This window comes from Vigna radiata, chromosome 1 (assembly GCF_000741045.1).
Source record: "Vigna radiata var. radiata cultivar VC1973A chromosome 1, Vradiata_ver6, whole genome shotgun sequence".
NCBI lineage: Eukaryota > Viridiplantae > Streptophyta > Magnoliopsida > Fabales > Fabaceae > Vigna > Vigna radiata.
This window is the reverse complement of record NC_028351.1, coordinates 33780180-33808074: the sequence shown is the minus strand read 5'-3', so window position 1 is coordinate 33808074 and position 27895 is coordinate 33780180. Positions and strand designations below refer to the sequence as shown.

Sequence of the window (27895 nt, the reverse complement as noted above, 5' to 3'; positions counted from 1 at the left end):
GTCCACTCTGATTTTCAGCCATACTCCTAAACTTCTTGAAAACAGCAAATGCATCACTTTTCTTCTTAAGCAGATATGTCCACATCTTTCTTGTTAGATCATAAAAAAAAAATGAAGTATTTACTTCCACCAAGAGTTTCAACTTGCAAAGTTCCACGTGATGAACATCCAGAATCCAGGTACCGTGTGATGTTATCTGCCACATCAGAATTTGTTTCAGCCATTACCATGCATGCTTCAGAATCTGAGGTATCATCCTGAGCCAAATTCCCCTGTGCCTAACTCTTTGGTTTGTTTTTCCCTCCTTCAAAAGTATATAAAACAAAATTTATAATATTAAAAAGTATGGTTTATAAATATATATTTTAAACATTTAAAATAAACTATGGAATACAATCTTTTATTTTATTTTATTACAAAATAATTATTTAAAATCAGAGTTTTATGTAAATATTTCAATTTAACCTTTATGTACTAAAGAGGACGTCTGGCCATTCCTTTGATGAGTAGAGAGAAGGACGTCCGGTCACATCTTGTGACGATTCCTGAGAACATCCGGCTATCCCTATTAACATTTCCAGGGAAGGGCGTCTGGTCCCCTATCGACGTTTCCTGGGAAGGACGCCCGGCTACTCCCGTCAACGGTTCTTGATAAAGGACGCTCGGTCACACCAGAATGGCCAGATCGGTATTGGGTCATGATTAGTGAACTAAATAGGATTAGAGATATCTGGGCTAGTATTGGGCCATGATTAAAGAAAGCTAATTATCGACCCATTATAAAAACTATAAATAGAGGTCAGAGGTAATGGTAGGTAGGAACATTTAATGCACATTTATACTGCTTCAGTCCTTTCTCTCTCTATCTCTATCAATGAAATTGGAGATTGACTTGAGCGTCGGAACCCTTTTAACAGGTAGCCGACCGGTTGGAATTAGCAAGAGCGGGAGCACACACGGAGACCGGACGACAAGGAGATTTTGAGGACAGTTCTATCCATCGGAACACTTTATATATTAAAAATATACAAAAATAATAATAATATTCATATTATAATTTAATATAAAAATTAGAAATTTAATTTTTTAGAGATAATTTTTTGTAAGATAAAATTATTACATTACAGTTTTTTTATATGATGGTATAAGAAGGTTGTATCATAAATAAATATATATATTATTTTTTAAATAATTTTATGTTAAGAAAATAAACGTAAAATATTTTTTTTAATTTAATTTTATTAGATGAAAAAGTAATTAGAAATTATAAAATGATACATTTAAAAATAAAAAAGTAGTATAAAAAAAGACATTAGTACTTTAAATATATGTTATTTTTTAACGTAAAAACATTTAATGTTTTTTACTTAAATATTTATTTTAAAAATCAACTAATTTTGAAATAATTTTTAAAGGTATATCATGAAAATATATTTTCAATTTAATACTTATAATAAGTAACTTTTTTTAGGACAAATGAGTGAATTAATTATCTAAAATCATGAGAGAACAAAATAAACAATAAGAGAGAAAAAGGTCAAAACTTAATTTATCAAGACAAAAAAATATTAGTCTAAATTGAAAAGTTCGCTACGAGAATCACTCATACCATTTTTCAATGAGATGAGAAAAGAAGAAAAACTTTTATGAAAAAGTCAAAAAAATTTTAAAAAAATATTTCTAAAGAGATCATATATTTTTTAAAATAATGATACTCATTTATAATAAAACTATTTAATATTAAAATAATTAAGTGTTATTATTTTTATACTATCATTACTTTTAAAATATGATAATTAAGTCTTACAAATTTATTATTCTTCTTTTCTTATATTATAATAGGCCAAAAATATGTAACATAATAAGTAAAAATAAAAAATTAATTAATAATATTAAATAAATAAAAAACTAGTTTTTAAAATACTTGTTATTGAAATAAAGAAATCATAAAATAAATTTAGTAATATTTTCTTTTCTCATATTATAAAATCGACTTATTTTCTCATATCTGAATAAATCAGTGACTTTTTTTATTCAAAATTGATCTCAAATTACTATTTTACTATTTCTTATTTAGAATAATAAATTTATTTAAAGAATACAATTATTTCGTTAAAATTGATTAAAAAGTAGTTTATTAATTGTATGAAAGGTTGTTATTGATATGCGTGAAAATTAATGTAAATATATAGGATAATGATATTTAGACAATATTTTTTTAGAGAACATTTGGACATTGATTACGTATGAATGGTAAAAAATTATTCCACAATAATATTATAAAAAAAATATTGTCTAAATATCATTATCGATATACGTATCATGTATATGCAATTGAGTAAACGGAGAACTGTCGTCGCTTAATCAATTCAAAAGTTTTAAAAATGACAAAAAGTGCAGAAAATTCGAGTTAGAAGTAAAATTCACCTATTTTTTCAATAGTAGAGAAAGGAAAACAGTGAAAAAATAATGAAGAATACTTTGCTTTTTATTTCTTAAATTTTAATGTAAAGTTAATTCTTTGTTTTCCAAACTTTCATATTTTGTAGTCTTTAAATTTTAAAAATAAATCAATATAACTTTTTAAACTCAATTATATTATATTTTTTTAACATATCAAACCTATTTTCCAGTTGATATTAAAATCAAACGTGCTACACGATATTATATATTAACGTAAAATGTTTTATGTATGATACCTTAAAAAATATAATATAATATAATTAAAAATATTATATTTATTATTTTTAGAATTTAAAGATTAAAATCTATCACGTTGGAATTTTTTTTTTTAATTACGAATCAAAGTTCCAGACTAAAACATACTTATCTTTTTCTTCATTTTTAATAGAAAAATAAAATGAAATAATGATATAATAATATATAAAATTATAAATAATTAAATAAGGTCAATATGCGTCAGATCTGATTTACGTTAACCCTGTCACTGTCCTTTGATCTTACATACAGAAAAACTACTGGCGCATGTTAGAAACATCGCTGACCTGCCACGACCACCCCTGTTATCGTGCGCTGTCTCTCTGTCTTACATGAGGAGCCATTGCCTCCATGGGAACCAAATCGCTGAAGCGGAGACTCCGTGAGTCGCAGAATCCTCCCATGGCCGCCGCGGTTCCTCCGCGGCGCAAGCCTCGGTCCTACGTCACGCTCTCCGTGCTTCTCTCCGCTGTCCTCATGGTTTCCGTCATCGCTCTCTTGGTCCTTTCGTCGAACAATTGGCGCGCGTTCCAAAGCAGAGCTTCCTATGGAACGTTCACTGTCGTCAATGTGTTCCCTCATGATCCAGAGGCCTTCACTCAGGTCAACCTTTTTCTTTCGTTCTTTGAGTTAGTTTACAACTTGATGACTTGTGTGTTTATCTATACAATTAGCCCTTTGAGAGATGACGTTGATACTCTAATCTGATGACTTCGATTTTGGTTCATTTTCCGTGTAAAAATTGTTGTACTGTTTGATCAATTAGAACTTACGATCAAAGTTTTTGAAAACAGTCCGCTACTGCTAGGATTGAATTGCAAGCCATGGGACTGGAGCTTCACACTGGAAATTTAAGATTGTAGTGTGGGGTTTATTAGGCCTTCGGTTCTCCGGCTACAACAACTAGTTGTACCGGACTTGAATGCATTTGTCTCTAATATTTGGTAATATCAAGAAATGTGGCTAAACCTTGCTTTATATATATAACTTTCGCTACACAGTTACATAAGTCAACAATTTTGTCATGGATGGTAATCTATGATTGGATGACTGTGTAAAGATCATACTGTGTTTTCTTCTGTAGTTTTATTTTCAAGTAGTTATTTCTCAGGCAACTAGCTCATTTGGAGAGTGAATGCAATGAGAAGTCTAGGTACGTTAGTTGGGAAAAGTAAGAGATTTGTTGGAAAGAATTAGCCCTTGGTAAAATATCTTATTATTAAAACCATGTATTTATTCTGTGAAGAATGTTTACAGAAAAGAAGCTGTCACAAGGACTCTCGAAGGGATATTTTAACATAAGTTCCTTAAAGGGATACTTTTTAAGTATAGTGGATTTCAGTTAATTTCGAAGAAACTGTTGGCTTCTGCACATAACGAAGATACGAAATGATATAAAAGAAAAACTGAATTCAGTGTTGGATGCAAGAACATATGGACCACATTGTCTTCCTGGAAAAAATTAATGTTGAGCTTTATGCTGAGGAGACATTTTGTGAAAGTATTAGTTGAAGTGCACACTGCTTTGTTAATGAAATGCATGTTGATTTGATTATTATTTGTTTTGTCACTCAAAAATGGCTGTCTCATGTTTTGATTTCAGGGCCTTGTTTACGATAGAAATGACACCTTATTTGAGTCAACTGGTCTATATGGGAGGGTAATAGTACTCATCTTTCCCTACATTTCCTTTTTCTTTCTCTCTGCTTTCTTTATGACCTTTTCTTGTTAGATTTTTGCCTCACTCTTTTCCTTTTTAAATTTGCAGTGGGATAAGAAATTGTGTATTTTTTTATTGTAAATCTCTCACCAGCCACCTTTACCTCAATTTGCTCAAAAAAATGGTTATATAATTTATTTGAGGGTTAATCTTGTGACCTGGTGGTCATGGGTTTCCACAAAATAAACTTCTTGGTGCTGGGTGACTTTGCACATCTGGTCCTCTCCATACCCAACAATGATAGGAGACTTGTGCACTGGGACACCCCTTAATGATCATAAGATTTGGTTTGGAATGGATAATATTAATGTAAAATTGAGCTTTTGACCTTTCTGTTTGTATATTAGTTAGTTAGTGAACTAGAGTAGCGTCTCTGTTGCCTTTTTTAATTTGCTCATCTGTCTTGAGATACTGATAAAATAATAAGGACTCTTTACTCCGGATGTTTGCTCTTGCAAGTCTTTTTTTTGGTTACTCAGTCTCCTGGTAGAGTGTAAACACATATTTGATATTTCTCATTTATAAACCATCTGGAAATTCATATCTCCCCTGGGGTCAAATGACTCAAATCCTTTGTCTGGACCCTTAGTCTTAACACGATTAACACTAATGACTCTTTACTGAAGCACAGACCTCTAAGTGGTTGTTGGTGGTCCCAGCATTAGAACTCCAGATAATAGTAATACAGTACAATTGCCATCTATTGTATAAGACCAACATTTTTTCAAGTTCTATTTATCCTAAAATTTATCATGATTAGGTTTATTTTCTAATTACATTCTAATCTTTGTTTTATATGCCTACAACTAATATTGCTTTTACTGTGAAATATTGTATTTTAACATTTTAATTATTTCTTGTTTCAGTCCTCTGTCCGCAAAGTTTCCCTTCACACCGGGAAGGTACAAATTAATCCATTTCTTGAACTCTGATGTACCTGTTCCAATGCCTAGGTTATTTGGTTTTCCAATTACTCTACAATTGTATCAATAACAATTGGTGGAAAACAAGCTATGCAGTTGGTGCAGTGTGAGACAAATTATTATGTGTGTCTACTTGTATTTTGGGCCGAGAGACAGTTTCTCTGACAAGAAATATTGCACTTGTTATATCATATGAAAAGAAGGATAAACATGTACTCTGGTAACTTACCTGTTGGTTTGGATGCACATGGTATGTGGATAAGGTACATTTATAGAGGTCAGAGGGATTAACCAAACTAATACAAATATATGCATGAGTTGGCTTCAGAGTAGATGACTATAATTGTGCATCAAGGATTTAGAAACTATAGCGTGCTTGTGACATAAAACACAAAAATTAGGGTGATAATTGATACGTGCCTTTCTGATGAAAAAAGGATATTTGACTTATTAATCATGGTAAAATATGTGTTATTGATATCAATGTAGCATGCTCATTATTAACCAAACTAATACAAATATATGCTTGAGTTGGCTTCAGAGTAGATGACTATAATTGTGCATCAAGGTTTTAGAAACTATAGTGTGCTTGTGACAAAAAACACAAAAATTATGGTGATAATTGATACTTGCCTTTCTGATGAAAAAAGGATTTTTGACTTATTAATCATGGTAAAATATGTTATTGATATCAATGTACCATGCTCATTATGTTTTGTAAGTGTTGGAAATATTGAGATTATTCTAAATTTTGTAGACTCATTATTTTTGCAGGTTGAGGACATACAGAAGATGGATAGTTCTATATTTGGTGAAGGTTTAACTCTCCTCAATAATAGGTGCGAAAGGCAAATTTTGTTGCATTTTGCTTTGTTTTTTAGTTGTGCTGATAGATTAGCTAACTGTGGAGTTGATACTAGGCAGGATTTTGTCTGGTGGGACATGACACTGAGTATTATTGGTGCTGAAGTTTTTATGAATCAATTTTTGTTTCCTTTTCTCAGATTCTCCTAGTGGAGAATTCCATGAGCTTTGGTTAATGTCCCCTCATGATTTGTTTGTATGTATCTTTCTTTTCTTTTTTATTTCAGGGCTGGCTGTATTATTATTGGACTTTGGTATTTCCACTTTTGTTGAGATGCCATTGTTCATGTCATATATTCCAGTCATATATGTGTGTGTGTGTGTGTGTATATATATATATATATATATATATGTGTGTGTGTGTGTGTGTGTGTGTGTGTGTGTGTGTGTGTATGTATATATGTATGTATGTATATATGTATGTATGTATATACCCCTTTCTTTTTATGTACACTACTAAGCTTATAGTGATTCTGTTGCCAATGAGTTTTAGGAGGTGGGAAAGAAAGAGGGGGAAAATGTCCGCATATCTTATGAAGTGTTTCTTTAATATAATATTGTCTCAACTGTTTCCTTTAAAAGAATAGGACTTTGTGATGCATCTTAAGCGCCATGTATTTTTGTGATAGACATGAAAACTGCATAGTGACTACGAAGTTTTCTCTTTTCTGCTATGTTGCAATTATTATCATTGCTTCTAGATGTCATAGAGGATGTTTACTTCAATTATATCTTAACAATTTTTTTTGGGTGTGATTAAGACATTAAGTTATTCTCACCCTGACATTTGATGCTTGGATTGGTTCCGGTATATTTATTTGTTGCACTTTTTGTAGGCTGTTCCAAGTAACTTGGTTGCAGAAAGCTGGTTTCATTTACGACCCAAAAAATTTAAGCCAAGTTTGTTGCTTCACCTTCCCCCTCTTCTAATCCTTTGTCTTGGTCTGCTTGTCCGAATCATTCTCTGTTTTGATTCTACTAGACTCTGGAGAAAAATGACTGCATTATCAAACTATATGAGATTTGCAATCATATTTTTTATTCTGCATTATTTTATAAATATTTCGCCTGAAACTTTAAACTGTATAACCTCACATACCATTTCCATTTTAAATTTATTACTATCTTAAACTGATTTTCTTCTTTGCAGCTACAAGGTGAAATATTATTAACGTTTATGCTAGAAGTAATATAAGTGATTGCATGGTTATATAAGTGATTTTAGCTTACTATATCTGAGGTAGACATGTATGTTATAACTTGGTGGGTGTCATTAAAAAATCAAATGTACAAGCTGGTTGGGTTTAATCTGGACAGTATAATGCTGAGTTGGTCCCCATGGTGTTGTTTACATGAAATTTGTGAATATCAATCTTGTTTTTGTTGTTTCAAAGTTTTTCCTGAGATGCTATCATCAGCCATAGACGAATGCCCCAAATTGCCTGTTAACATAGCTAGCCAGATTCAAGTAGTATATTTTTACAATTTCTGTAGATAGGGACATTTGATCATGATATGAAAGATGGTTGGGGCCTTGCAACTGATGGAAAAGTCTTGTTTGGAAGTGATGGTAGTTCAACATTGTATCAAATTGATCCTCAAACGTTTAAAGGTTTGTCCAATCAATAAAGTTATATTCCTTTCCTTTCACCACTTAAGTGCATAACCCCTTTCTCAAACTGTTTTATGTTCATCTTTCAAACTTGACAGTAGTTTTTTGTTTGCTTTGCATTTTCATGGAACTTACATAGCCCTCCTTGTTGTAGCTTTATCAAAACAAGTTGTCCACTATAACGGTCATGAAGTATACAATCTCAATGAATTGGAATACATTAATGGTGAAATTTGGGCAAATGTTTTTATGGTATATCTTTTTCTAATCAATCATGATGTCTATGGCCCAAGATTCTCTGTTTGGCCTAATGATTTGAAGTTGACCCTTCTTTTTGTGTAGACTGACTGCATTGCGAGAATCTCTCCCAATGATGGCAGTGTTCTTGGATGGGTTCTTCTCCAAAATTTAAGGTGTCTTTTTCTTTCTCAGTTGAAAAATACTTTCTTACTGCTATTGTGTATGTTAATAAAATAATTTGTGAATTAAATCTCAAGGCGGTCAATGATTAGTTGACGTCAAATTGAACCTCAATCATTATTCATTTCATGACATCAAATTGCTACTACTAATTGGTAAACTTTTGCCTTATTTTTATGCCAAAGTTATTATCAGAGGGCCATTGATTAATAATCCTTTTGAGAAGCAAACTGATAGTGTACTCTAGTATCTTTGTCCACTTACATGAAGTTACATTTAGTCTATATCATGTGCAGGAAAGGACTTATGGAAGCTGGAAATAATGTAAGGAGTCTGTACCTTTTGATATCAGGAAATAAGATTTTTGTCCTGTTATTCAGTGCATATACATTTTTATGCCTCAGCTATGATTTAAGAACAGCAAAAAAAAAAAAAAAAACCCTCTTTAAACTGCTAATCTTCCTTAGTTTCTCTTTTGGGATTATAGCCATTAGAAGTAGCTGTTGTACTAATGTTATCTTTTATATTTTAGAATATTGATGTTTTGAATGGGATAGCATGGGATGATGAACAAAAACGTATTTTTGGTAAGTTCTGGTCTTATTAATTAAATTCTCAATTTGAAATTTGTCATTCCTGCATATTATTTCCATTTCAAGCCATCTGGGACATTTTCCTTTTTAAATATTAGTACTATCAGGCATGGCATATGATGAAAAGGAAGTGATTTTACCTTAAAATCCACCTGTTAGTACTGTGTTTGGATTTCAACTAGAAAAGGTTCAAACCATGGTTTTGTAGGTATCTTTTATCAACACAAAGAGATGCTAACTACACGTTTTTAAATTCACATTTTGTTATTAGCTGAAAGTGCATAATATTTTTTTTGTTCCTCTATCTAAAGTTCAGATTTTATCCCTCTAATTTCTTCTCTGTTTTCACACACATTTTTTTTTTGTTATTATTTGAAAGGGCATAATATGTTTTTTGTTTGTCAAAAATATTTAAAGTTCAGTTTTAATCCTTCTAAATTCTCGTCTCTTTATTCCTTTTTATTTTGAAATGCACCACTTTTAGTTTTCCAAAATTTATGTAAATAATTGTTTTCTCCTATATGAAGTGTAATCTAAACTACTTAAAGGACTAAAAATGATATCTCAAAATTAGAGGAACTAAGAATAAACCAAATTTTTTGAAGAACTAAAACTGAACTATAAATATTTCTTGTGTATCCTAGTTTAAAGTGATATATTCTATAAAGTGTTATCTAACCCACTAAGAAGATGACAAGTTTTTATGCTAAAATTAATATAAAATACTCATTCCAAAGTAATCAGAATATCGATTTTCGTATTGTGATATAATTCTCAAGACTATTATGTTTTTATCTTAGCATTTTATATCTATTTATAGATAAATTATTTGTTCATTACACTGTGTATTTTTTTCCTTTAGATTTTTTAATGACAATATCTTCTCCATTAAATTTAAATAAATAATTTACCATTTTATATTTTGTGCTTATTTTAATAGGTCAAATGCCATGTTCTTTTTCCATGTAAGAGTTGTCTAGTATGCATCAATCAATGAAAATTAATGTTTTTGCCTCTTCCCTTTTTTCCATTTACACCTCAAATAAGATTATTTAACATGGCTTTGCTTGCAGTGACTGGAAAACTGTGGCCAAAGCTGTATGAAATAAAGGTTTCTCCTGTAAATAAACCAATTGAAGAAGGGGTCATTGAGCAGCTTTGCTTGCGTAGGCCTTTCAAATTTCCATGATTGATTTTAGCTGTCTCTCTGCTTTCTGCAATATACTTGGGAGAATGCAGCAGCTGAACTTGGTTTTGGAATGGTATATTTATGACACTATCATTTTCAACTCACTTGGTAGAATGCTGCCTCCTTCATTACCTTTTATATTATCATTCTTCTGTAGCAGGTAAAGAATTTTAGTTTAGTAGTTCACTGAGAGGTCAATCAATCTGTGTATGATATGGTTGGTTTTGTAAGTAGCTAGAAAGTGCTATAGAAAAGGAAAATTTTGAGATGTTATTTTGTATTTCAAAAAGAGAATGAAACACAATCAAAACAAAAGAATGAATGATGTCTTCAGAGGTTGAGGTGTCTTCATCACAAGACTATTGGTTCATCAAGTAAAGATTAAGTTTTAGCAGATTGATAAAGTTTTTCTCTTGATTTTGTTTTTCACCATATTTTGGCTGTTCTAATATACCTAGAATTCAAATATTTTTCGCCACTTGGCATCTGTTTCATGCTAAAAGGTTTTACTGTCATTCAAAGTCCGGTTTATTGTTATATAAAAATGTTAAACTATTTAACAAAAATAAACACTGAACAAAAGTAAAGATTAAATTGACCACTAAAAACAACTTTTTTTTGCCTTTATCTTTCACCATAAATCTTCAACATAAATGATTTTCCGTCTGAATATGAAAAATAGTTTCCATAAAGTTTTACAATTTTGAACTCAGTTATACAATTTGTATGAAAACATATTTTGAATTTGATTATACAATTTAAAATACATTTCAGATTTAAAAATGTATTTCAAAATTTTTAGATTGCAGAAGTATCTTAGAATTACAAAATTCAAAATAAATCTCTAAATTGTGAAATTCAAAAATATATTTTCAATTGTATGATCTAAAATATATTTTCAAATTATATAATCTAAAATAAATAGATTATACGATATAAAATATTTTAAACCATAATGTACAATTTTCCTTGTTACAGAAGTAGAAGAAGAAAATATAGAGATGGTAAAAGAAAGAAATTGCCTTTAGACTTTCCTCATATTCATTTTTATAATTTGTGGAATGATGTTTGGACATAATATTGTTTCTTATCATCATCCGAATCATTCTCTTTAGTGATATCATCATCTATAATAGCCAGAGCTACAACCATCACCAATAATTTTGAGAAACCAAGATGATAGTTTTCTCTTTCATCTACATTTTCCACTGACATTTCAAGTCAATAAGAATATTTAATGTAAAGTTAGTCAACATGACAAAATAAAATAAACATATCATTCTTATAATTAATTTTAATTATAAGGAGAAAGCTGTGATTTTATAATTATATGAATTATTTTTTTATTTATGACATCCATAAAATTATATATAAATTTTCATATGTTTTTCTTTCATTTATGTTAGAGATGTACATCAATTAGAAATAAGGTAAGTGTATAGTATATAAGTAAGTGTAAATCTTATTTTATAAGTCGATTTTGTGGAATTGAGTTAAATTTAAAATTCACTTCTTAACATGATATTCAAATCATGTGTTAAAGTCTATCCTAGCGAGAGTTATGTTTGTTGGGTGTATTGTTTAACCCGTTATTGAACCTTGGCATGGGAGGGGTGTGATTGAGATCTTACATCGACTAGAGATAAGTTGAATTTATAACATATAAATGAGTGCAAACCTCATCTTACAAGCCAATTTTGTGAGGTTGAGTTAAACTTAAAGTCCACTTCTTAACATGGTATTAGAGCTATAGGTTAGAGTTTATTCTAGCGAAATTTGTAGTTTGTTGAGTTTATTGTGTTGGAAATACAATCGGTATCCGTTATAGAGTCGCACAGCGGAATAAAATTTATAAAGCGGAAAACGTATTTGGTCACAATCGGTATCCGTTATACGATGGTCCGTTTTAGAAAATTGATTTTCTTAGAGAACTTTTATCAAACAGTTGGAGTTTTAAAATTGAAAGAGTGTAGGGAGTAGAAAAAATGACACACAAAATTTTTATACTAGTTCAAATCAAATTCTACGTCCAGTTATTAATCACTATAGAATGATTAACCTTTTTCACTAAAAATATAGTTGTACAAATTACAAGATAATGAAATGAGTAAAGGATAGAAAACACCTTCCTTCGACAAACGAACCAGAAGAATGGAGCAAGTAACTTCCTTCGACAAACGAACCAGAAGAGCTTTCTTCGACACACGAACCGGAAGCAACAACTCTGCCAACTTGAAGAGAACCGCTCCGACCTTTGACACACAAAGCGCGAGCTTCTCCTATTCACAAGACCAGACAAGAGCACTCTATCACTTTGAGAACTTCCTCAGACAAACTGTATTCTCAAAATGGCATAGATCTTTTTCACTCAGAGAGAGATTCCCTTAGGCACAAAGCTCTAATACTCTCAAATGAAAAGTTAACTTCTAAGAGCTGTGGAAAAACCTATTTATAAGCCTAAGGTTTAGAAACTAAAAAGACATCTCCCAACTGCCAAAAATAATCTATTATCGTAAGTGATAATCGATTATTTGTGTCCGTTATGAGGTTTTCAAAATGTGATATAATCGATTATTCCAGAGACATGGACAATATTGAATCAGACAGAGATAATCGATTATTCTGTGCAATAATCGATTATTTACAGGATGACTCACTAAATACGAAAACTTCTAAGAGTTTTTACATCATTACAATTTATTCTATACATTTGTTTCTACAAAATGCGTTTAACAAAGATGCACTTTAAGTCTTCAGCTTTTATCATCATCAAAACTTTAGAGTAGCTTCAAGATACTAATATTCCTTATTGGTAATCTTCCCCTTTTTGACGATGATAAAAAATATATTCTTATTAAAAACATTTCTAATTTCCTGCACAGATTTCATACTTACATACATACAAAATCATCAATAATTACTTAACGACACGGTTTTTCCTCCAATGGTTTTTGCAACTGCGAAAATTGTATTTTCTATAAATTAAAATTGATAATATTAAAATTAACCTCTAGTAAAATTTATATTTTTTGTAATAAAATAATAACACATACTAATATTTTTTTTTTTTTCAATTGATAATGAGATTCAGTTTCATATTATTTGTATTATTATGTTTATGCTATTTTATGCGATGAGATTATTTTATCTAGATAGTATGATGTAAGTAAATAAAAGAAAAAGAAAAAGTTGACCAATCCCATTCTAGATATGTGGAAATATTGATATGATCAAAATTCCAGGAAAGAAAAGAAGCAAAAAGACTTTGAATAAGAGTGGAAGCATCATCACGTCAAACAATACTTATGAAAATTTTATAGTGAAATGTTATCTTATACCACTTTTTCTCACAAAGAAAAAACTTTTGAAATTTTGGTCATCTCATCATTACAGTAAACGACCAATGATCACAAATAACATTTGTGGCAATTAAAATAACTCTCATTTGTTCTTTTTCTTTGCTCTCTCTACAAATTATCTCTTAGGATTCATGTTAACCTATCATATTTTCAAATAAAGTATATTTTTTTTTTCTTTATAGGTTATTTCTTTCTTTCATTTTTTTTTATGTTTTAGCATCAATATTGATGAGATTAGTTGAGAAAAATGATAATTTAATTTGTTTGATCACAAAGTAAAATGTTATCATATTTTGGATACTTTTCTTGATGTCCATAAATTTTGAAATAATTTACAACTCAGTTTTAGAAATTGTTTTGAAAACAAACATTCATGTATGGTAAATGATAATTAACACACAATCATTATCATTTCAAAATCTGTTGTATATAAAATATTTTATTGCCTATCTTGGCTGGTCATGGTTGTAACTAAAAGAGTATTTAGTATATAATACAGCTGGGTGAATATTAGTCTTGATGGTGGGAAGTGATTACAAAGTTGAGATTTTCTTCCTTTTAAAACATTCCAAATTAGATATAATTTTTCATTATTCTATATTTTATGCTATGTTTGTTTGACATACACTCACATCCTTGCCAATATATATTTCTCTACTTTTCTTTCACTTTTAAACTCTGAACTTATTCTATATTTTCATTTCCTTGTTTTATTTTTAATATTCGATGTATTGAATTTCAAATGATTATTTTTCAATTTAGTTTTTTTATCAACTACATGTATATAGAAAATATTTACTCTATAAATAAGTTTAAAGTGATCATCATCACTCTGTTTTATATTGATATATATATTTTTTCTATAAAGTAATTTATAGAATTTGTAAAATTGAAAAAAAGTCACTCATTAAAATGACGAAACTTTCTCGAGGCAAATATATGAAATGTAATTAACTAAAAATAAATTTTATACGGAAGTTTGGATTATAAGAAAAAGATGAGTGAATTGTTAATAATATGTATGACAATTTATTTTTCACTACAAGCACAATGCTTAATGATCCAAGCATTACAAGCTCAATGCTCAAAGGTGGAGTCGTGGAAGAGGATGGGTTTCAAGTGCCTGAAAATTGAAAAATAAAATGCAAAGAATGTTAGTTCGTCTAAATGTGTACATTGAAATGACATATTTAAAATTTTAAAGTAATAAGAATAATAATCAGAAGTTTACTTTGAAATTTTCATGGTAACAAATGAAAATTTACCATGAAAAAAAAAAAAATGATAGATAAAGAACTCAGAAGTTTACTAGGGAAAAAAACATGATTTCAAGGTAAAAGGGAAACAGTTTATTTATTTATTTATTTTTATAAGACTATCAAGTATTTTTGTTAGCTATTTTCTTTTGTATTCATGCAAACTTTTCATCTAAATTTGCAAAAGGTTGTCCAGAGCATACTTTTATTAAAAAAAAATGAAACAAATAAACACTAAAGGCACTCATCATTCAAACCAGCAAGGTCATTTTCTTGATTACTTAACATGCTATATTTACACATTTAATTGCTCTTGTGCAATAAATCTCATGTCTTTGACATAATTAGTTTCAAAAGCAACTAATTGAATTGTAAAAATTGGTTCAATATTAAACATAATAATAATTTCATAATTTTATTTCAATCAATAAAATGCTATAGAAATATTGAAAAAGGATATACGATAATATGCATTTAATACATAGAAACATATGATATTATTACCTGTTAATCTTTGTCCAGCTTAAGTTCTCTAACAAATATTGCTATTTTGACATGAACATTGTCTTCTAAGTTGTTCAAGAAGTTGAAATAAGACCGTTGCCAAGAACGTTTGAATAAGATTGAGCCAAACACCATCCAAAAACTTAGAGCAAATCCAATTCCCATACTTATGAAAAATTCATTATTGAAAAATGAATATTCATCTTTATAAACAATAACGTTTGATTTTTGTGTTGGCTTTCCATCAATACACAATTTTTCAATTGGTGGTCCACAAAGATCAAGATTACCTTCATAACTAGATTTATTGAAACTCTGCAATTGTGTGCTTTTAGGAATTTCTCCAGTTAGATGGTTATGAGACAAATCTAATGCACCAAGTCCATAAATTTGAGTGAGACTTGGAGGAATTGAACCACCAAGTCGATTTCTTGACAAATCAAGAGAATCAAGTGATGTCATATTTCCAATGTTTGAAGGAATTTTTCCAATCAAATTGTTTCTTGATAAGTTCAACGAAATCAGTCCAGATAATTTCTCTATTTCTATAGGAATTTCTTCTGAAAAATGATTGCTTGAGAGATCAATGATTTTTAAAAGTGACAAACCTTTATCCATAAACTTTTGTTTTGAACCTTTCCATGTCAACCATGCATTCAAATAGTAAGGAATGCGGCCTAAAGGAAAATTTTTCAACTCATACACATGCCTTTCATCATATATTGAAGATGTTGTTTTAGTCATTGAAGTAAGGTTGTTTATGCATTTAGGAATTTTCCCAGATAAGCTGTTTAATGAGAGATCCAAAATATGAAGGTTTCTTAGACAACAAACCATTAATGGTAAACTCCCAAAGAATTCATTCTTTCCCAGATTTAATATTTGCAACTCTTTTTTTGTCCCAATCCAATCAGGGATAGGTCCTGATAATTTGTTTTCTGACAAATCAAGCATTACTAGTTCTGTGCAATTTCTTATGGAGAGAGGGATACCTTCTACTAAATTATTGTTTCTCAACAATAATACTTGAAGATCAAGAAGCCATCCCATTGAAGTTGGTATTTTTCCTGAAAAGTTATTGTGGCTTAAATCTAAATAAACTAGTGAATTAATTTGTTTCCAACAATCTGGGATATCTCCGGATAACTGATTATCTGAAATGTCTAAATGAGTTTGAACTGAAATTGCATTATCTTCACACAAAAATGAAAGAGGATTTGTGAATTTATTTTTTGATAAATCAAGAATTTTAGAATTCCGTAAAAATAGAGGAATGGAACCTTCAAATTGATTTGATCCAAGGTGCATGGAAGTAGAAACATACGTTGATGAAACATTTGGAATTGCACCTTGTAGTCTGTTGTATGAAATATTCATTGTCATCACTCTTTGTAGAGATAATTTAGCCCAAAACCATTTAGGAATAATATCTGATATTGTAGCATTTGAAATGTCAATATGGACAAATTTATTTTGTGACTGCAACCACGTGGGAAATGTTGGACCTAGCTGGCAAGATCTCAAGTGTATAGATAGCAATTGAAAAGGTGGAACCCAATTTTGAGTAAATGCCAAGCTGAATGAGTTGCCAGATAAATCCAAGTACTGTAACTTAGACATATTAGCAAAGTGGTAATCAGTGAGCACACCCTTTAAAGAATTTGAATACATGTAGAGCTCCTCCAATTTAGGTGGAAATTGAATGTCCATAGGAATCTCACCATTTAGCTTATTTTCAGAAAGATCTAATCTTTGTAATGATATGAATGTTGAAAAGTCAGGTAATGTGCCGTTGATTTGATTTGTGTATAGAAATAATCTTTGCAATGAATATCTAACACATTCAGACAAGTGAGAAATTATCATGGGAAGCTCATCACTCAAGCTATTATTAGAGATGTCCAATGACAACAAAGAACATGCATTGCCAAATGATTTTGGAATTCCACCTTCAAAGAAATTTGACCCGAGTGACAAGTCCTCCAAAGTGGGTGGTAACTTCACACCTTCATGTATCGTCCCACTTAACTTATTTGTATCAAGAAACAATGATTTCAAAGAGGAGAATACTGAAATGTCAGACAAAGTGCCAGTGATGTAATTCTGTGACAGATCCAATTCTTGCAATGAGTGTCTAACGCATCCACTGGACAAATTACCGAGAATGGAGGGAAGGTCTTCAGTCAAATTGTTTGCATATAAGTATAATGAATGTAAGGTGCATATATTCATGAAGGATTTCAAATCCCTGGCCTTGAAATTATTAAATGAGAGGTCAAGATGCCTAAGAGAATTCATGAAGATGCCAAAATCACTTGATGTGAAACCCTCCAACTAGTTAACTCTAAGGTCAAGGTGAAGAAGGTTGGAAGTGATGTTTGATAGCCACTGGAATACCATTGGTGATGTGAAGGTGTTCCAAGAAAGATCAAGGACAGAGAGGGAAGTAGAGAAATTGAACTTGGAAGGCATGGATGACAGAATGAAATGATCGGAAAGGCTACAATTAACTAAACTTAGTTCTTTTAGTTGAGGTAGCTTCGGAATCACTTGCAACCAAGTATGAGAACTATTAAGATTTGATACAGAATGCAAGTAAAGATGGGTTAAAGAAATAAGATTTGAGAGCCACTGACCTCCGTCACCAACTTTGAGATTATCCAAGAAATATCCTCCAAGATAGAGCTCATGCAATTGGGAGAGATTTCCAAGTTGAGGAGGTATATTTCCTTGAAAACCATTCGAACTGAGATCAAGATGCAGCAACTGGGAGAGCTTTCCAAGTTGAGGAGGTATATTTCCTTCAAAACCATTCCAACTGAGATCAAGATGCTGCAATTGGGAGAGATTGCCAAGCTGATAAGGGATTGAACCGTTCAGATAATTATAAGCAAGATTTAAGTATTCCAAATGAAAAAGAGAGCCTAATTCACTTGGAATTCTTCCGCCAAAATGACATAAAGAGAGATCAAGGTATTTCAAGTTTCTGAGAGAACCAAGAAACTCTGGGATGTAAGTGTCTGGAAAATAATTAAAACTGAGGTTCAAATACTGTAATTGTGGCAACTCCATCAACGACCTGTGGATCTCTCCGCTCATATAACGTCCATTGATTTCATAATAGTCACTGAACCGATCATATTTTATAATAAAGTCTCCGTGAAGGTCGAGACTGAGAATATGGGAGGTGAGGTTGCTGCAGCGAATTCCCTCCCATTGGCAACAGTGAGGAGTGGTCCAAGATGATAGCATGTTGTAGTCATCGACAATGGCAGCCTTGAATTGGAGGAGTGCTTCCCTCTCCTCTGGAATGCATCTAATCTCCTCTTCACCATTAACAACCTCCCACACCACACACAGCACAAACATCATTAATCTTAAAAAACCAACTGGATTCTTCATTGAGGTTGTTGTGGGTGTTATCATAACACACTAAAACTGATGGATAGAATTATGTGAGTATCAAAACTAGATTGGTGTTGTTGAGTTAAACCACTTTCCATAACCACACACACACATATATATATATATATATATATATAACAAAAGAGTTATGTGATTGCCGCAATTGACTTTGTTAATAATTTTTCCTTAACGCACATATTCACTAAAGTCTATTACAATTTTTTTTTTCTTTCTTCTACCCAGTAAACCTTATTTCATTTCTGTTAAACCTAAATCCCAAGTCATTTCCAATCACGATTTATTCTCAAATCTTCGTTTAATTTCAAATCTCATATCGGTTCATAAATTCTATGTGATGGACCTCAAATTCTAACCATTCTTACATTCTTTTCGTCAAACACGTAGTGAAGTGTGAACAACAAGACATTTTTATGAATATATACGACACACACGGATACATGTGACACATATCCGAACACGCGAAATCATCTAAATTGAAAAATATAATACACATTAGAGATTAATTATATTTCATAATTTTAAAAAACAACGAGAAAAATTTACAATAAATTAAATATAAAATATTGATCTCATGTAATTAGATATATTTATCTTAGTTTCTTATGATAAAAATAAATTAAATATAAAAACTTTACTTCAATATAAAAATCAAATAAAGTAATCTAATAGAAGCTAATTTATTTGAATATAAAAAATAAAAGATGTCACATATTAGAAATTAAATACGATTTAATATATATGTAAAATTCATTGCATCCATAAAAATAATAAGTTAGACATTGAAGGTTGTGATGTGTTTATATATTTCAGGATTATATGATATGATTATAGTGTAATATTTATTTTATATTATACGCAAAAAGTGAAGTGGTATTGTGCTGTGTTTGTCTACTGTTGTTGTGAGAAAGGGCAGAGTGCGTGATTCATGATGACTGGCAATTTGGGTGTGTTTTGAAATATGTCTTCAATGGTACAGCCACCCAAACTGTACCAAGATCACGCGGTTCTGCAAAACAGCGGCCATATGCAAACCTTATGTGAAACACGACTTTGTTGGAAGAAAACAATAACATGAGTTATGAGTGAATGTGGACATCTGTCTGAAAAGGCATTATATCATATCTATATATGACTTTAACACGAAAAAGGTTAGAAACAAATCCAATCATCACATTTAGTCAAAATGAAACTCTTAGAATATTGGTCATCGCCATGTGTAAAACGATATTTTAGGTTCTACAAAAAGAAAAAATTAGTAACTGTCCGCGTATCAACATGCTGAACTTCAAGGCAACTCCGTCAACTTTTCCCACTTAACGTAATTATTTTACGTGATTACAGCATCTTAAGCATCTTAAATATTTTTCTCATTATTTTCACACACATAGTAGAAAAAACTTATCTAGATTCATTGTATAATTTTTTCTCACTATTTTATGTTATTTTTTCTCTTCACCTTTGAAGAAACTAATGGTCAACACAGAAGTAAAATTTTTTTCCTCTTTTATGATATTTTTTCAATTTTAATAAAATACCAAAATACTCTTTATTGAAGTGAGAAGCAGAGAGATTAATTTTAATAATTCTAAAATAATCCTTATAACTTTAATACTTTTATATTCTAATAATCATCATATTATAATCTTTACATCAAAGTTATACTTTAAATTACATGAACCAATTTTAAATATTAATATAATTTAACATTCTCCCACTTGGTTCATGTGATCACTTGAAGATCTAAAACTAAACTTTAAGTGTGCACCACTTATTAGAATTATCAAGTCATCATCTTTATATGAATTGAAATGATTAGATCATGGCAGGCAAAAGTCATAAACGACAAGATTCCTTCCATGAAGTCATAAACGACAAGATTCCTTCCATGTATCACATAATCAAAACTAACTCAATATAACTTTAATCAATCTTATAACTTTCATGTCTCTAAAAGAGATAACATGTTACCATAATCAATAATACATGTATATAACTTCATGTCAATAACAATAGAATAAAGAGAAACATAACTTTAATTGAATTCACAAGTGTCATGACAGTACAAGCATATAATTATACATATCCATTAGATAGATAACATTATTATGTTAATATTGACTTATCCATAATGTCCATACTTTCAACATGGCCAATAAAAGTTTTGGGTGGTAGTCCTTTAGTTAACGGATATGTTATCATCAAATTCGTACCAATATACTCAATCAACACTCTATGTTCCTGCACTTCTTCTTTGACCGACAAGTACTTCAAATTAGAACTGTCAAAATGGGTCACAACCTGCGGATCAACCCGGCCCATCACGGGTTCGGACCAGGTTGGGTTTGAAAAAATTGTATTTTTTTTTACGCGGGTCAAATTTCAACTCGGCTCATTTAAACCCGGCTCATGCGGGTTGAACCCGTGGTGGGCCGATTTAGCCTACCAACCCACCTACCTAATTTTATTTTATTAAAATTTAATTTTAATCTTATAAAAAAATATTTACTATTTTTTTTTGCTTGAAAAAGTTATTTAAGTTCCCTATTTTCAAAATTAATTAAACACCCATGTTGGTAGTGAAATTTAGGAGTGAAATTTGTTTAGATTTGACTTATAGAAAGTTTGTAATTTTTTTTTTATTTAAAAACATTGTAATTAAGTGAGCCAATAAGCCAACCCACCAATCCGTGGTGGGTTGGGCCGAGTTCGAATTTTTCTGTCTCGCTAATAAATTAGTCGGGTTGCGTTGACTCACTGAGTGACCAATCCGTGGTGGACCAGATCAGGTCGGGCCAGGTGACCTGTTTTGACAGCTCTACTTCAAATCCTTGTGTTTAGAACCCTTTGAGTACTTGTCATTTTTAGAGAAGAAGACAATTGCGAAATTATCACAATAAATCCTTCTCGGCTTATCAATATTGTCAATAATACTAAGCCTCGATACAAAGTTCCGCAACCACAAAGCATGAACCGTGGCCTCAAAACATGCCACAAATTCAGCCTCCATGGTGGAAGTAGCAATGATTGATTGTTTTGCACTTTTCCAAGAAATTGCTCCTCCAACTAATAGATAAACATACCCAAATGTGGATTTTCTAGAATCCATACATCCAGCATAGTCTAAATCCGAGTAGCCAATCACTTCAAGATGATATGACTTTCTATAGGTGAGCATGTATTCTTTGGTACCTTGTAAGTACCTAAGAACTTTTTTTGCAGCTTTCTAGTGATCCATTCCGGGATTACTTTGATATCGGCCTAACATTCCAATAGCAAAACTGATATCTGGCCAAGTACGAGTTTGAGCATACATCAAACTTCTAACCACTAACGCATAAGGAATGGACTCCATGGCCTTTCGTTCCAAATCATTCTTGGGACATTGTATTTGACTAAACTTATCCACTTTTTGAATTGGAACTACTCCAAGAGAGCATTTTTGCGTTCTGAATCTCTCTAACACTTTGTTCATATAGCCTTTTTGAGACAAACTTAACAATTCATGTGATCTATCATGAAATATTTCTATTCCTATAACATAAGATGCCTCATTCATATCTTTCATTTCAAAGTTGCTAGAGAGAAACTTCTTTACATCATGTGGCATACCAATATTATTTTCAGCAAGAAGAATGTCGTCAACATATAGAACCAAAATAACAAACTTACTCCCATTGATCTCTATGTATATACATCGGTCAATGGTGTTCTCTACAAAACTATATGAAGTTATGGTATCATTAAATTTTAGATACCATTGTCGGGAAGCTTGTTTCAGTCCATATATTGATTTCTTCAATTTACACACCAAATTTTCTTTTCCTGCTATTGTGAAACCTTCAGGTTGGTCCATATAAACTTCCTCTTCTAAGTCACCATTCAAAAAAGTGGTCTTTACATCCATTTGGTGAAGCTCTAAATCATAATGAACCACCAAAGCCAAAACAATTCTCAAAGAGTCCTTCTTAGAAACATGAGAGAAGGTCTCTTTGTAGTCAATGTCATCCTTTTGAGTGAAACCTTTGACGACTAATCTAGCTTTATACCTTTCAATATTGCCTTTTGAGTCATGTTTAATCTTAAAGACCCATTTACAACCGACTCTTTTTGAACCCTTAGGCAATTCAACTAGATCCCATACTTTATTGTCATCCATTGATTTCAATTCTTCTTTCATAGCATTCAACCATTTCTCTAAATTATTATTTTCCATGGCTTGTCTGAAAGAGACTGGATCCTCATTAATTCTTAAGTCACATTTATGTTCAATAGAATAAACCACATAATCATTCGAAATAATAGGTCTTTTCTGCCTTACAGACCTTCTTAATGTTGTTTCTTGTGGTTCCTCTATCAATTGCTCATTTATGACTTGCTCATTGTCAATTGGATCAACATTTATATGTTCATTTTGTGGGATTGGAACATTAACTTGTTGTCTCTGCTTGTTGTGTGACTGTGATACAACAAGAGGGGTAACAACTTCAGAAGAGACATTAGGTGTAGAAACACTATCAGTATGCTCTTGAATGTCCACTATTCATGATTCCTCACTCCCACTACATTTTCCATTTTCAATGAACTGAGCATTTCTAGACTCAACTATTCTTATACTATGGTTAGGGCAATAAAATTTATATCCCTTTGATTTTTCAGGATAACCGATGAAGTAACCACTAATGGTTCTTGCATCAAGCTTCTTTTCATGTGGATTATATAACCTTACCTTTGTTGGACAACCCCAAACATGAAGATGTCTTAAACTAGGTTTCCTTGCAATCCATAGTTCATAAGGACTTTTAGAAACTGCTTTGCCAGGAACCCTGTTAACCAAATATACAAAAGTCTTTAATGAATAAAATCCACAAAGATAAAGGAATATTACTATGACTTAACATACTCTTATCCATATGCTAAAAAGTAAGATTCTGCCTTTCTGCTACACCATTTTGTTGTGGTGTACCGAGCATTGATACTGTGCACATATACCCCGACTTTCAAGATACTTTGCTAATGGACCTGGACATTGTCTAGTCTCATCAGTTTTACCATAATATTCACGATCTCTATCAAACCTCGCCAATTTTACTTTTCTATCTAATTGCCTTTCCACCTCATTTTTGAACACCTCAAGGACGTTCACTGATTGAGATTTTTCATGTAATAGATAAATATAACTATAACGTGAGAAGTCATCAATAAAGGAGATAAAATATTTTTCACCACTCCAAGATTTAATGTCAAAAGGACCACAAATATTAGTCTGTATTAACTCAAGAAGTTGACTATTTCTTGTGGCGGGATATTTTGATATGTGTTTTGTTTGTTTACCCTTAATACAATTAATACATACATCCTAGTCATCAAAATCCAATTGAGGGAAAATTTCATTTTGCACTAACCTCAACATCCTTTGTTTAGATATGTGACCCAATCTTTTATGCCATAAGAAAGCAGAACATTCATTTCCTACACTACATTTTCTATCAACAACATGTTCAACATTAAACAAGGATTCAGAAAAATTAACATCAAGATTTAAACGATATAAACCATCCAACAATGTACCAGAACCATAATAGTATGAAAGTTTATACAAATGAAAAATACCATTTTCAATCCTAAAGTTAAAACCTAAATAATCCAACTTGCAACAGAAATTAAATTCCTAGCACAACCAGGAACATAGAGACACTTTTCAAGATTCAGATAATAACCAGTGTCTAGAATCAATCTGTAAGTCCTAATTCCTTTTATCCATGCCTTCATTCTGTTTCCCACATATAAATACTTTTCAGTTCCTTTTATGGTTAGATTGAAAGGAATCCCTGCATAATATTAGAAACATGAGTGGTAGCTCCAGAATCCAACCACCAGTAGTTATTATTAGGCACTTCAATAATATTTGCTTCAAAACTTACAGAAACATAAAAAGTACCTTTCTTTTCGAACCAAGATTTTCTTTTTGGACAATCTGATGACTTGGGCCCAAGCCCATCAAATAATAAAGATCAAATATTAGAAGAATGACAAGAAAGCTTCAAGAGAATTTCGAAGGGCCAAAAGAGCTATTTGTCACTTCGAAGCTAATGGATCCAAATCAGCCAATACAAGCCCATGAAGGCAACAAAGTGTGCTCAAGCCCATGGAGAGAGAGAGCTAGCAAAGAAGGCCAAAGCCAATCTGGCTACGCCCAGCGTAAGCTATAGTACGCCTAATGCCTGTGGATGATTTCCCTTTGAAATCACGTGTTTCTTATGCTCTTGTAAATCCAGCACATCATACCTTGTACACGTGGAATGTGATCCACAAATCATGGTTGATAATCAACCTAGCTTAGGAGATCGAATCCAAGAGCTGGAATGGTTATAAATTCAACATCCATCACTTATAATTGTTACTTTGATGATAATGGTATTGAACCCCTGTTGAGAATACTCCAGGCCTTCAATCTTCTTTAAAGTCATGGTCAGAGAGAGCTTCTAAGCCTCATCTAGCCACCTTCCCTCGATAGGATTCCTTTCTAGGCTTCAAACTGCACCAAATCTCCATCATCCATTCACCAAGCTTTTCCTCGAACACCTTAGGTGCATTCGCTCATTCCGCTGCCATTTACTCTTCTCATCTCTGTTAAACTCCAACGAGCAAAGATCAACCTCCAATAATCCATGAAGGACATCATCACAATCTTTCTTGAAATGACCCACTTTCTTGCAAAAGAAACATTTCTGATCCTTCTGGATATTTCCCTTATTCACTTTCATTTGGCTTTATTGAAGCTAGCACCTTCATGAGTTTTGAGATGGATAGAAAGATCTTTTATTTTCTTCAATCTCCCTTCCTCTTGTACCAACATGGCTTTGATTTCTTGATAGTTCCATCTCACTTGGTACTGGCCAAATTCAGGAGGAAAAGAGTTCATGATAAACTATACTAAAGAAGACCCATTCACCTCCATTCCCGTTGATTTCAATCTTGCTGCTATATTAGCCATTCCAGTTACATGGTCATGTATGGGCTGTGACCAGTCAAACTCTTTAGTAATCAGCTCACTCATAAGAGTTCCCACAATAGAATTGTCAGTTATGTCTAATTATGAGTACTCCTTAATCATTTTCATGAATTCCTTTGTGTTTTCCATTTTAGACATAAAAGGTTTTACGTTCTCTACCATAGACATGCACATCAAGTTTAGTGACAACCTGTTAGACCTATGTCAAGCCTCATAAATAGACTTTTCATCGTTTGTACTGGTCTCCGAAATGGCTGTGGGCATTTCATCCATCATAATAGCCATATCCAAGTTTAACACAACCAGTAGAAACTGAATTTGTTCTAACTAATCAACATAATTTAGCCCATTGAACTTGACTACATTGTTGCTCAAACCTGATAAATTCATGTATGTTGGAAATAATATACAAGCTCATACATTAATGCTTTGATAAAATTAATGGATTCAAGCAAATTACTTCACTAGTCATACATTCAAGTTCATCTTTAGGTGACACTTAAACTGATAGGTAATCATTTAAGTCATTCATTTAAGTTCACCTTTGAGTAATTCTTAAACTGACAAATTCCATATTTACTTTAATAAACAATCAATCAAGTCTATATGTATGATATCTTTGGATATACAAACATATTTACTAAGTACATAAAATGTCTCACTTTAATGTCATCAATTATAAACAATACCTTTGGATAATTCATAACATCCTTATAACAATGACTAATATATATATATATATATATATATATATATATATATATATATATATATATATATATAATTTAACATCCTTTAAATAATTTTTACAATACTTCTTTGGAATTACATCAAGTTATGATACACATGGGATCCATACACAGCAAAGGAGTCCCAAATTTAATGATTTCCAAGGACTTCTAATACCAAAAAATATCATGCAATCTGTTCTTATTTTCGTGCTTCTTATTACCCATCAATACCCCTTTTAATATATAAATGGTGTATTTTCTAGTTGTGTGTCCAGAAAACCAATTTATATCCTTACAAGCTATTAATTTATATTATTTACAATGTGTGCCATAACAGTAAAGTTGCGCTACTGCTATTCCAACTGGCTTCCTTTTCAAATTCACATTACAATCATGCAACAGTAAAGTTACTTTAATGTAACAATCAAAACTAAAAGTCTTATACGGGCTTCCAGGGGTTAAATTCAAGGGAATTTAATTTCTTTCATGCGGGATTTTAATTTGATCCGTGTGCAACATTGAAATTGCTTTATGGTGACAATCAAATAAAACCCTACGGAATCAAATTCACATTACAGTGAATTTAATTTTCTTTCATCCCAATATAAAATAATTAATATCATAAATAATAAAATTAAACATCTGAAAATTTAAAATCCCTAAATTTTATAATTCAAAAATTAGGGTTTCAAAAAATTAAGCAAATTACCACTCATAGATAATCATAAAATCCAGAACGTGGTTATGATATCACTAGTAAGCAATTTTTTAATTTTCAATTAAATGAAAACATACAGAATCTTGAATTTCATGCTTTTCACTATTCTCACACACATAGTAGAAAAAACTTACTAAGATCTATTATATAGTTCTTTACTGTCAATTGTTCTCATTTCTTTTACTCATATTTGATGTTTTCTTGATGATATAGAAATTGTCAAAGATGTTTTTCTCTGTCAAAGCCACAGTGTATTTTTCTTTTTGAGAACATTACTTTTTCTCTTCACCTTTTAAGAAACTAACAGAAGTAAAACCTTTTTCCTCTTTTATTATATTTTTTCAACTTTAATCAAATACAAAAGTGTCCTTTATTGAAGTGAGAAAAGAGAAATTAATTTTAATAATTCTAAAATAATCCTTATAACTTTAATACCTTTATATTCTAATAATCATCAAAGTAAAATCTTTACATCAAAATTATACTTTAAATTACATGAACCAATGTTAAATATTAATATAATTTAACATCATAATCTTACCTTCTAAATTTCACATCAGATGAAATAAAAGATGAACATATATATTGTTTCGGTATGAATATTTTGGGGAACGAAGGGACTAACCTGGATGACGTGGCACTCCTGTTATCTTCTGATCTTCAACCGTCCGGAAACTTCAGGCTTTGACCGGAGGGGGAGGTACCTGCAAAAGGCACTCCGACGCCCAAGTTAGGGTGCGTGATGATGAGTCTTGAAAGCAAGACTGAAGGTTCTCAATATGAGAATGCAGAGTGAAATCACTCGACTATATGATAAGGCAAAGTTATCTATCAGAAAACGTACCTGATA

At 31.3% G+C, this 27895-nt stretch overlaps 2 protein-coding genes across 4 annotated transcripts; one reads left to right on the top strand and one right to left on the bottom strand.

The window, feature by feature from the left end:
- The first annotated feature begins 2941 nt into the window (after positions 1-2941).
- Positions 2942-10378, top strand: LOC106774754 (glutaminyl-peptide cyclotransferase). 2 transcript variants are annotated; one of them, XM_014661796.2, is made up of 11 exons: positions 2944-3321; positions 4322-4378; positions 5305-5340; positions 6136-6200; positions 7062-7125; positions 7720-7837; positions 7992-8089; positions 8180-8250; positions 8554-8581; positions 8790-8844; positions 9924-10378. In XM_014661796.2, exons 1-11 carry the CDS (start codon positions 3070-3072, stop codon positions 10037-10039), a joined length of 960 nt encoding a protein of 319 aa, XP_014517282.1. In that variant the 5' UTR covers positions 2944-3069; the 3' UTR covers positions 10040-10378. The 2 variants fall into 2 exon arrangements, with proteins under 2 accessions (XP_014517286.1, XP_014517282.1); XM_014661800.2 differs by lacking the exon at positions 8790-8844 and having other exon boundaries at positions 2942-3321; positions 9924-10046.
- Positions 10379-14375: 3997 nt separating this feature from the next.
- LOC106768272 (receptor-like protein 12) lies at positions 14376-18632 on the bottom strand. 2 transcript variants are annotated; one of them, XM_022779026.1, is made up of 2 exons: positions 17795-18632; positions 14376-14521 (listed from the first exon to the last, which is right to left on the bottom strand). In XM_022779026.1, exons 1-2 carry the CDS (start codon positions 18582-18584, stop codon positions 14514-14516), a joined length of 798 nt encoding a protein of 265 aa, XP_022634747.1. In that variant the 5' UTR covers positions 18585-18632; the 3' UTR covers positions 14376-14513. The 2 variants fall into 2 exon arrangements, with proteins under 2 accessions (XP_022634747.1, XP_014508813.1); XM_014653327.2 differs by lacking the exon at positions 17795-18632 and adding an exon at positions 15159-16825 and having other exon boundaries at positions 14482-14521.
- Positions 18633-27895: the final 9263 nt, after the last annotated feature.